This window comes from Ictalurus furcatus, chromosome 12 (assembly GCF_023375685.1).
Source record: "Ictalurus furcatus strain D&B chromosome 12, Billie_1.0, whole genome shotgun sequence".
Taxonomy (NCBI): Eukaryota; Metazoa; Chordata; class Actinopteri; order Siluriformes; family Ictaluridae; genus Ictalurus; species Ictalurus furcatus.
The window spans coordinates 5,319,415-5,331,110 of record NC_071266.1 but is presented as its reverse complement, the minus strand read 5'-3'; the positions used below and the strand labels follow the sequence as shown (position 1 = coordinate 5,331,110).

Genomic DNA, 11,696 nt, shown 5'->3' with positions numbered 1-11,696 from the left:
ATCAAAGTTAAGGGAAACCGCGATGTGGTTTGTGTTACACGTATTGTTTTATTTGTCTTTCACCTTCTAATGTTGTGTATGAGCGCTCAGTTCTCTACTTATAATATTTTAGATGTGACTTGACCTTTTTATTTTTTGTTTTAGTTGCAGTCAGACTACGTAAAGAGAAATATGAATATTACTTGTAGCACTTTATTGTGTAAAGATGGCGTTATATAAAAGGTTGATATAGGGGGCATCCTCTCTTACACTTTCCTTCTATGTTGAAGCATGCACTTGCTTAGATGACTTGGACTTCATTTTTATTATCCGCATGGTATACTAGTATGATGGGAGAGTTGTTAGGGGACAGTGTTGTCATGGTTACTTGAGATTTGTGTCGCATTGGCTTTAAAGTCAAGTTCAGGATTTGACTTGAAGCCTGAATGAGACGTGCGTGATGATGATGATGATGAGGAGGCTGCCGGGGAAGACTTGAGGGAGATCCCGTTCAAGTTTTAAATCAATGACCAGGGCAGTCACTGCGAGTAAAAGTCAACATGTGTGCACACTTCTAACACCATCACCCTACTGTCTTCATTCAGGTTTCAGCTCTGAGAAACGAAGTGGCTTTAAAATAAAGCCGAACACACAAAGTTGAATTCCAAAATGGTTGCGGAGGTTGTTGTTGCACTGCCGCCTGTTGTCATGTCCCCCCGGTGCCTGTAGTAGTGCTGTAAGAAGCCTCAATCTGGCGACCAAACCAACACCCTGTGCTCCATGTATACGCGCACTTTTAATCAAAATAACCGACATCCAAACGCGAGCGACTTTCACCCAACGGTGCTTGCGAGAACGAAATCAGGACCATCGCCGGATATCCGCGGAGAATACGCCTCGGGATTAATCCGGTCATCCGTAATAGCCGTCGATAGTGGGTGAGAAAGCGAGCCTTGTCGGGCTAACGCTAACACTAGCGGGCTAAGCTAAAACCGGAAGCGAGCAGCTGGCGCAGCACGGGAGTCGGAGTGAGTCGGAAGGCCGCGCGAGTGCGAGGCGGAGCGGGTTGCCTGCTACGCGACTCGGGAGGATTCCGTAGGCCCACGGTAACTCCGAATTTCGCTTTAACAAACATTTAAAACGGAAACATGCTGGAAGAAAACCTCGGTTGGTTGGATCAACACGACAATAATCCTCCCCCCCCCCAAAAAAAAAATAAAATATAAAAATAAAACGTTCGTATGCTCTTCCGTTTGAGATTTTTTTTAAAGACTTTTTTTTTTATTGCTTCACGCCACCATTTTTGCGCATTAAAAACAACAACTCACGCCACATACAAGAGCATATAGGCTACCACTTATTAATGTACCACGAATACAGTTTGTTAATACAATGTTTTTGTTATTGATATCCATCCAACTCCAGCTAGCTAAGCTAATCAGCTCGTTTCCCGTCCTTCATCCACAGCAAAATGATCAAACGGTGACCGCGCGCGCTACTTTTAAGCGTCTCTCCTAATCCTGGCCTCTTAAGTAACTGATAACGCGACCCAAGTGTGAGATAGAGCAGGAGGCGGGAAGTTTTGGCCACCGTCCCCTTGCACGTTTAAACTCGCTTTGCATGTCAAACCTACCGTGCTTTACTCTTTAACATTTTAGGATGTAGTCCTTCATCTGTTTAAAGCACCTGCTTGACCGAGCGATTATAATGTGTAGCTTTAAACGGAACCGCGAATGATCACAAGTACAATTTCAAAAGATTCATTAATTTTTTATAAAAAAAAAAAAAAAACTAATGCTTTTAAAATTGCATCATGCATTTGATTCTCATTTCACATTCCATACCCATCTTGATCATTACTATAACTCCACACTGGCGAAAACACACCTTATGTTTAAACCCTAGGCTTGGTTTGGGAAAGGAAAATGCTCTAAATACAAGCACACAGAACTTCTCAATGTTTATTAGCCTTTAATTAGATACACAAAACTGACTAGGATTATCACACGCACACACAACATGGAGTGGGTGATGTTTGATGAATTATTATTATTAAGATTAAAAAGACAACAAAAACAACAACTCTTTGACACTTTCCCCTCAGTGATCTAATCAGAAACAGTGTGATGGAGATAAATCGTGAAGATTTTTTAAAACATTTTTTATCCAAAGTGGATTACAGAGCGTTCCGAGAGTTCTGCTCAGGTTATTTGAGTTCCTGTTGATGGCGATAGCTTCCTCAAATAGTTGTCCTGATTAGTACTTACACAGTTTATAATAAAGACTATAACGTAGTAAACTGTACCCTTCCTGGTCACTGGAGTGGTACCGTCATTAGTGTTTATCTATTAGTGTACCCGTTGACGTAACAATGACATAAGGTACATAATTGGACCTTTTAACGACTTTTTAGAGTAATATTTTACATGCATTTCATAGACACAATATACTAAAGGTACTGTTTAGTACCCTTTGTTCTGACAGAGTAGTGTATTGTATAGTCTTTATGTGAAAACAGAATACTCGGGCTTGTGCTTTACATGAAAAGTTCTAACCAGATGTTTTTCTGCCAGCTGATGTTTCGGAGTGTTTCAGCCCTGGGATGTATGAAGGGAAACACATTCACTATTCGGAGGTGGACCACAAGCCTCTATGTTCATACAGCCCAAAGCTCTGCAAACAGCGCCGGCTTAACGGCTATGCTTTCTGCATTCGTCATGTTTTGGAGGACCGGAGTGCCCCTTTCAGGCAGTGTGAATATGTAGCCAAGTACAACAGCCAACGCTGCACCAACCCCATCCCCAAGACCCAAGACCGCAAGTAAGTGTGTGTTACATATTATGTAAATGTACCAAAACGAACACGTATTATTAAATACACTTACGTCCATTTTTTTAAAAAAATTAGATTTTGCAGCAGTCACCTGCAAGTTATGGGTGTCCTGCCAAAGAAAGAGAGAAAGAAGAAGCAAGACACTCTTGAATCTCTGGCCCTCAACATCACTGTGCCCTCTCTAGCTCTGAAAGCTCCTAGTGACCTGGACCACTTACTCCCATCTTCACCCTCCTCACTCACTCGCCTGCTCCCGTTGGACCCTTATGCCTTCTTCAAGGTTGATAAAGTGAAGAAAGAAGGCCCTAAGTTGGGGAAGAAAATCACAAACCGTTCATTTAATCCTAAACATAAAGATCACGCCACAGCCCCAGCCGTCTCCCCACATTCCGTCACCCTTCTTTCTCAACAGGCTGTAGGACCTCCCCAAGCTCCTTTAGTATCCATATCCCCTCTTATATCCATCTCACAACATCCAAAACCTAAATCAGGGCCAATATGCACAACATCTCCTGCTCAGGCTGGTCCTCGCACCGTGACCACCACCAATCCCAAGCCAGAGATCCGTCCAGAGCTGGCTCTCACCAAGAGAGTTGTTCCTCCAACTCCAAGCAGTGCAAACATGTGTATGGGCCCAGCAAAGGATTCAGGAGCACCAGTACAACATCAGGCTCCATGTTTGTTGCAGCTTCACAGGCTGATGGAGCAACAGAGAAGAAAGCATGAAGATCTTAGGCCTCATTTCGGTGTGTAACTACTGATTTGTACCCTTCAGTAGATGATTTAAGATGCCTTTAAGCTTTACTAACAGTTTCTATTGCAGAGCTGGACTGGTCCGAGGACAGCGGAGAAGAAGAAGAGAGCCAACTGGAGAAAACGACATTATCTAAGTATCAGAGCCCACAGGACAAAAGGTATGGATAAAATAATCCACCTCATTCATGTCCATTACACCATGACTGTATTTTACCTGCACCTTCTCGATCACTGCTAACAGATGTGTCAACAAAGTGGGCGGAAACATATTTGCCCAAATGCACATGTAAGGTAGTGAGCGTTTCACTCTGTGTAATCACGTGACATCACTTGTCACTGATAGGCTGCAGGAAGAGGTTACAGTCTGGGTTAGAAAGAAATCAGCCCCAGCCACAGTGGCAATGATTTTATGCCAGTCAAAGAAATAACCCTTTTCTATATTTTTGTATGACGCTTGATAGATCTGTGCAATATCACGATGTCACATATGTTTACACTGATTATATTATGTTACCAACCCTGCTAGCCTTTACACATTTCGTGTCGGCGCGCTGCGATCTAACATCGGAGTCCGCCGGTACGAGCTGTCACTCAGTAAGTTGGAATAGAACAGGAGATAAGCCAACCAGCATATAAATCACAAGTTGTTTTTTTTTAAATTCTCTGATATTGACTGACACCACCTGGAAGCCCCGCCCCCTTCCCTTCATCTCACATTAGTGCTTGAAATTAGCCCTAACACCCTCGCTTTCTGTCATGATAAAAGGAGAATTTGTATGTAAAGACTATGTAATGTCGAAGCACCTAAAAATTCACCATCCAGCTGAGTTTTCTAGGCTCCTGGATGATCATCGTTTAATCATCGTTCCTAGACGATTAAATCATTTTTAAAATGGCAAATCGTGAGCAGGGAAAAATCAATATCTCATAAGCCTAAAGGTTAAGTTTTTGACATATTAAGGATTTTATTTATTTATTTATTTATTTATTTATTTATTTATTTTTTGAAGCCTTCTTGAAACAGCTTGTTTGTATTGTAGAAAGCACTATACTCATCTCACCCCTGAGACAAGCTAATCTGAATCTAATCTCTGTTTGTTTTGCACAACAGTTGTATTGGTTCTGGTTCCCGTGGGGAGCGGCTGGCAGGGCTTTGCAGCTATTTGAGACAAAGGCACAGACAAATGCGTAGGGAAGAAAGAGGCTTCGGGAGAGAGAGAAAGTCCCAGCACGCTCTCCGCAAAGCTTTGCTTCAGGCTGCCACACACGACCCTGATCACACTGCTCAATTAATCCAGCAGCGTCATACTGAAATTTCAGTAACCTCAAGGTAAATACACAGCCAAGAGCACTAGACCACCGTGCTCCCCGCCTCTTGGTTATTTTGAAATGTTTAATGATATTATGTGAAGATGACTGGGCTTACTACTAGTATACACACATTAAATATGTGACTCATCTTCTGTGTCAGTGAAGATAAACACGTTGCTAATTGCATGTGTCTGTTTTGCTATACAGTACTGCAGGCAGCTCAGACTCAGGACTGTGTGTGGCCCAGGTTAACGAAAAAGGCTGCACTAACCACTCCTTGCCTTTCACCAGACTCTGCCTCCAACGTATCCTTTCAATAATGTCCTCGCAGCAACGTCTAATGGTGGACAGAAGGGGCTGTCGTTGTAGATCAAGCACTAATTTAACTAAAGAATGAGCTTTGCCAGGTGACCAACAAGACAAGGAATACGTTCCCTTTACTTCAGCCAGGGAGAGAATGTGACAAGCCAGAAAAGGAGGATGGAGCGGCATGTGTAAACAAAAACATTGCACATCTGTCAGCGTATGTACAAGAAATCATAATTATTGATCACAGAGAACGATTTGCCGGTCGGAAGAAATAATAATAATATCTGTCGCCACCTGTTGGCTGCACAGCTGTAAGTGTAGTACATTTATTTGTGTTTATTTTATTGAAATGTAGGACTCTAATCTAGTCATGTACACACCCATTCACTCTCGTGCTCATACTGGCATATTCCAGAGCCATTCTGCAACCAAACAGCTCCACATTTGTATACTGCCATTTACAACAAATACAAGGCCATGGGCCATGCCTATCACTTGGGACAGCCCTGAGCTGATGTATTCATCCCACAGTGTATTACAGTGTTATTGTACTGTGTTGCACACTGTGTTGGTCCTTAATGGTGTTGCTCAGATATCCTGCAGAACAGTTCACAGCAGCTGTTCTCGAGCTGCACTGCACGTTTTGCAGATGGGGCACAGTGTTCCGTCCCAGTCTTCGACATCACACATCAGACACCACTCTGTCAGGAGCATGCCAAGAAAATGGTGTTTGTTTGTTTTTTTGTTTTTTTTTTTCTTTCCAAAATAGCTCTGATTATCTGCTAAGTACAATTGGATCAGACTATCAGAGACCATATGGTGTTTCTAAATCAATTTAAAGGGGCAGTTTGTGATTAAAAAAAAAAATAATAATAATAATAATCAGATAAATTAGACGCACTGACAATTGCAGCCGTACCTTCCTATGGATCTTGCTTGTTTTTTCATTTTTTTCATTTCACGCTTTTCTCTATATTTCTTTGTCCCAGAATTTAGCTCCACCTTCACCTGAAGCAGCGCTGATTAGTTTTGGTCCCTTTTCTCTAAGAAGAGATCAGACCTTGTATATTTTTGACCAGAAATGTTTTGATCAAATGAGTTTGTTATACAATGGCAATGTCTTGGGATAACCCTTGTGACAAATTCCTACATGTAATTGTGTGGCTCCTAGTGGTATTTTAATCAATTAATCAGAGGTGGTGGAGTCAGTAGTTTAGAAAGGGAAGGTGAATCTGATTGGTCAGAAGGTGCTGCTTAATTTTCTTTAACAGCACAGCTTTGACAGTAGTGCCGGCTGTACTTCAAATTACAGGCTTATCCATCCATCCATCCATCTTCTATACCGCTTATCCTTTTCAGGGTCACGGGGAAACCTGGAGCCTATCCCAGGGAGCATCGGGCACAAGGCGGGGTACACCCTGGACAGGGTGCCAATCCATCGCAGGGCACAATCACATACACATTCACACACCCGTTCGTACACTTTGGACACGCCAATCAGCCTACCATGCATGTCTTTGGACTGGGGGAGGAAACCGGAGTACCCGGAGGAAACCCCCGCAGCACGGGGAGAACATGCAAACACCGCACACACAGAGCAGCGGCGGGAATCGAACCTCTAACCCTGGAAGTGTGAGGCAAACGTGCTAACCACTAAGCCACCGTGCGCCCTCACAGGCTTATATTAATGCTAGTAATAACGTTATAATATCTGTAGTAACTTCTCATTCACAGGGACTTGTGTAGTGGACTCCACATAGTCTAAGGCTAAGAATAAATGGAAAAAAACGTGTTGTTATTTAACAACAAAAAAACTTCTAATAGTTCCTATAGTTAGGAGATGTTTATTTGACATTTATGGAAGGAGTCTCCAGTTTCAGTGCTTTGTAACAGTAGGTTTTCTGCCACGGGAGAGTCTTCCAGTCAGCTTTCAGGGTTCTCGGAAAAAAAGAAAGGCTGGTGAGGGAATTTATAGCTGCAATGATGTAAATAACAACAGGAAATAAGTTGTCTTTCCTATTTTATAACATTAAATGTAACTATAAATGGTTTTTTAAAAAAAACCGCTCATTAATGAAGGAACAATTGTTAGTACTGGTGAAATTGCTGTGGTGGTATAAGAACGAATCATTTCAGAACATTCTACTGTTGGGAAATAATCGCTGTTGTACCACACCACCCCTTCATTAATTATTTGCCCATAATAGCCCCCCTGTTGTGTTTAACTTCAGGTTTTCCTCCAAACTGCTCCTTTTATGCTACTTGTTTAACGTTTGGGTCCAGAAAGGGATCAGAATTATTCAACACTGTAGTACTTATTACCCTCGGATCATTCGTTCATTCAAATCATGACTGTGACCAGGATGCAGTGGTTACTGAAGAGGAATGAATGAATTATTGTGTTTAAGCACATACTGTAGTTAGTGAATAGTTTTAAGTAAGCAAATCCTCAGCTATGTCTTTTAGTATACAGGATGTTTACAGCATGGGTGAAGTATATGTGCGTCACATGTGTATTCTCTGGCACACGGAGCAGGATAACTTCCTTCGTGGAGACGTGAGCCGCAGAACGTACCATCACCAGCAGCAGCTGCAGCAACGCCGGCGGCTGAAAAAGGCCAAACTTCCATCCCTGAGCAAAAAACACAAGAAGAAGGGCAGAAGAGGAGCAGTGCGCCGACCTCAGAAACCCATCCCCCCTGCACTGCCCCAGGGTATCCTGGGAATGCCCTCTGTCCTGTGCCTACCATCACAACCCACTGGGATGAGGTAAGATTCTTTGTGAGTTTGTGTGTCAGTGTTCGTATGTTTGGTGTGTACCTCATTGCCTGAATTTTTATATTGACAGGAGTCCCTTGACCCCGGATCTGAGTGCCGATGAGCTTCCGGACGACATCACTAGTGACATCAGTGACATTCCTCATGACCTGGAGCTTAATCAGGAAGATTTCTCAGATGTTCTGTCCCGATTCCCAGATGACCTGCAAGACTTTGATCTGTTTGAAGGTAGCAAAACTTTAAAAAAATAAAATAAATAAATACATGCCTTAAAAGAATTCTTTGGTCGTGAGTTTAGATCAGCAGTCTCACATAGCAGTGTCAGAAATGTTTTGATTAAAATCTCCGAGTGTGACCATGGCTGCAGTGCCCAGTTAGCTTTTTCACCATAATAACGATATGTGTTTGATCACAGGTAAACAAAGTGAGCTCTTACCTACGTCAGAGGAAGCTGAGGAGCTGGTGCGGGTCCTGCAGGACATGGGGTCCTACCCGGAATCCCTGGCATGCCTGAGCAGTATAGCCGAGTTCGGTCCGGTGGAGGGATCAGACTGCCGTGGTATGGAGGGCGGCGTCATGGACCTGCTCGGTGCTCGTCTATCAGCCGAGACCCTGTCCAGTCTGGAGCTAGACCCTAGCCTGCTTCCTACCACAGAGGACACCTTCCCCCCTTACCCACGTTCCCCCCCTTCTTCCATAATTCACCTGAGGGACAGTGTGCGCGCACAGAGGCGTTACTTATCACACATTGATGACTCCAAAGATGATCTGGTGGACGAGGACGTGTCCCACGGCTCCTGGGGCGTCCTCGCTTTGCCTCTCAGCGACTCGACTCAACTCCACAATCTCATCACCTCAGACGGACTGCTCATGTCCACAGCGTTGTCCACGCCACCGACTCCCATGCCAACAGCCCCTTACCAACCCACCACCACACTTTCCGCCCTACCTGAGAGCAGCCTGACCATCCCCGTCACTTCCTCTTCCTCTTCCTCTCCCCGACTAGACTTCCTGTTCCCAGGGCAGCTCAAACACACACTTCCCTCTCTGTTCAGCCACTGCGGAATTCCTGCTGACCTGCAGCCTCATCACAGCGCTCCAGCGCCCACTATGGACCAGACCTGAGCGGCCATCTGGAACATTTACAAGTGCACATCTCTTAGTATTCAGGGAAGGTTTTCATTTTATAACTTGCATGGGTTCTTCAGTTTAACTACTTCTATCTTCCCATATCCGGATGGGTAATTTTTTTGGTCACTTGCACACCCCAGAGCAATAAGGAAACCCCACAAGCAAGAGTATATGGCACGCTTATTTTCTACAACAGATAAATTAGATGGATTTTAGCCATGGATGCACACCACTTGTATTCTTATATATGCATATTTAATATATTTATAGAGTAGTGATGTGCACAGCTAGTTTATTGATGAGTCCAAACGTGTGGTTTACTGGTGGAAATGTGGTTACTCGTCTAGAAATAATATGGAATGGTTATATGATGGAAGAAAACAACGGCACGGAAGATGTCCCAGATGTATCAGTTGTCCCCTCTTGTCCTGTAATGATTAAAGTGGTTATATTGGCGGCTGGTGTTCGTGCTTTTCGTAGCTGTTCTGCTGTTGGGTTCTGCTTTTTAGTGTCAAGTGCCATGAAAGCTATGTAAACCTTTCATAATCAGTGTGCTGCAAATCAATAGTGTCCTTTAAAGAAGAGCTATAGATATGCTTAAAATGTCTTTGTTATGAACATCTCATCAACATCCTGTATATGTAATGTAACACCGATGCCAGGAATCCATATTTTTCTGGCTCTCATGTTCGCAATCCATTTTTCGGAAGACGTTTTTTTTTGTCGATCATGTTAGTGTCATGCGGATCGTGGATAAAAGCTTGGTAATGCTTGCATCATCTCAAGGCCTGTGTAATAATGGATTGTATTAATTATCTTCACACCAATCGCCTGTTCTCACATCACATGAATTGTCAGTCGAAGGCAAGTTGGTGTCTGATGAGAACAGCGAAAAAGTGTGTGTTGATTCGAGTAGGCCTGCCAGTGTATCCGATAATGCTGCTTTCATCAGTGTCAATAACAGTATATTATTCCTGCGTAAACAGAAGAAGCTGGGATCGGTCATTTTTATGTACTTGTATTCACTGAATGTATTGAACGATGGAAGGATTTGTTTATTATAACCAATAGAATTTTATCGCCCCCTCTGCTTTGTGTCTTGACTTGTCTACTTTTTTGTTACTAAAGTGTGTGGATGTGGATGTTGGTAAACACAGATGTATCAGATTTTTTTGTTTGTTTTATCAGAAATGCATAAATTAAATCTGCTATGACTATTAGACAGTGTCTGTTTTGTTGTTGTTGTTGTTGTTGTTGTTGTTGTCAAGCAATGCGCAGTGGCATGGTTTATATAGTATACTTATAGAATGAAATCATGGATAGTTTGTTTAATGCTATTCCTAAAAATAAATCAGTCTATTTTCAGATCGTTAGAACCAGCAAAAAACTCACTCCAAAAGAAGTTAATTATATGTAAAATATCCAAGTATTAATGAGAAAACATGGGTATAATTTAGACTAGAACATCAGCTAGTCCAAAAATATTAAATATTTGCATCCATGTTGAAGTTGTGCATATTATATATATTTTTAAGTTACACCTTTAGGAGTATTAGACGTTCCATCTAGCACCTGGAAGTGCTCTTGAGCTTGTTCCTCTGGGGGAACCTGTATGTACATTTCCACTTATAATTGTTTTGCCCCGAGCTCAACTCCCACATTGTGCTTACTACTAATAGTTCAAACAAACAAACAAAAATTCTTTCCGCAAATATCAAGGTGCAAAATTATTCAACCCCCAAGGTTAGTATTTTGTGGAGCATCCTTTTACACTTTCTAACCACCAATAAACTTTTCCAATAGGTGCTCACAAACTTCTGACGCCTCTCTATTGGAAACTTTGCCCATTCCTCATGTGCAAAAGCTTCTAGATTGTTAATGGGAATTGGTTTCTGTGCATTCATAGCTTTCTTTAAACCCCACCAAAGATTTTCAACAGGATTTCATTCCGGGTACTAACATGGCCACTCAGTGAAATTCCAGGATGAGCGCTGAACCAAGTCTCGCTGGAAAGTCCAATGATGAGATGTTCTTTTTGTCACAAGCCTTGCCTTCCTTACGTCAGACATACCACTGATCCATGGGTCAAAACAGTTCCGGTTTCATCACTCGATAAACTCCACGTGCCTATCCGAAATCCTTCATCCATATTCAAGTCGACATTTTATGCGCTTGTTGGTAAGAGTGGAGTGTGGCGAGGTGCCCAGGCATGAAGTCCTTGCCTTGTTTCCTGTTCTTCTTATACTTATAAGTGTTCACTGATACTTTAGTTCTTGCCATCATCAGGCCATACTGAAAGCCTTTGGCATTCATTTCTCGGCTGTTCTGTTCAAATGTCTGATTCCACTTGGTGACATTTTGCCCTTTCTTCCACTCCCAGGTAGGTTTCCTGCTGAAAGCATGAATTTTCAACTTGCATATGATGCTGCCAGCTGTGTGTGTTGGAACTTTAAGTGTCATATAGTGTTCATATAGATGTGGTAGGACACGAGTGAAAAATGAAGTATCTTATGACTGGTCAATAAATGCATTTTGAGTCAAAGTAACAGCAAAAAAAAAAAGTTGTGCTAACTGTGTAAAGAGTTTTGGGAAAACACGAA

At 42.5% G+C, this 11,696-nt stretch overlaps 1 protein-coding gene across 1 annotated transcript; it reads left to right on the top strand.

The window, feature by feature from the left end:
• The first annotated feature begins 55 nt into the window (after positions 1-55).
• Positions 56-10,316, top strand: ino80db (INO80 complex subunit Db). Its single transcript, XM_053638059.1, has 10 exons — positions 56-1,085; positions 2,553-2,799; positions 2,887-3,557; positions 3,635-3,725; positions 4,679-4,897; positions 5,086-5,183; positions 5,780-5,913; positions 7,724-7,956; positions 8,036-8,193; positions 8,381-10,316. The coding sequence occupies exons 2-10, from the start codon at positions 2,582-2,584 to the stop codon at positions 9,088-9,090; spliced, it is 2,532 nt and encodes an 843-aa protein (XP_053494034.1). The 5' UTR covers positions 56-1,085; positions 2,553-2,581; the 3' UTR covers positions 9,091-10,316.
• The last annotated feature ends 1,380 nt before the right edge of the window (positions 10,317-11,696 follow it).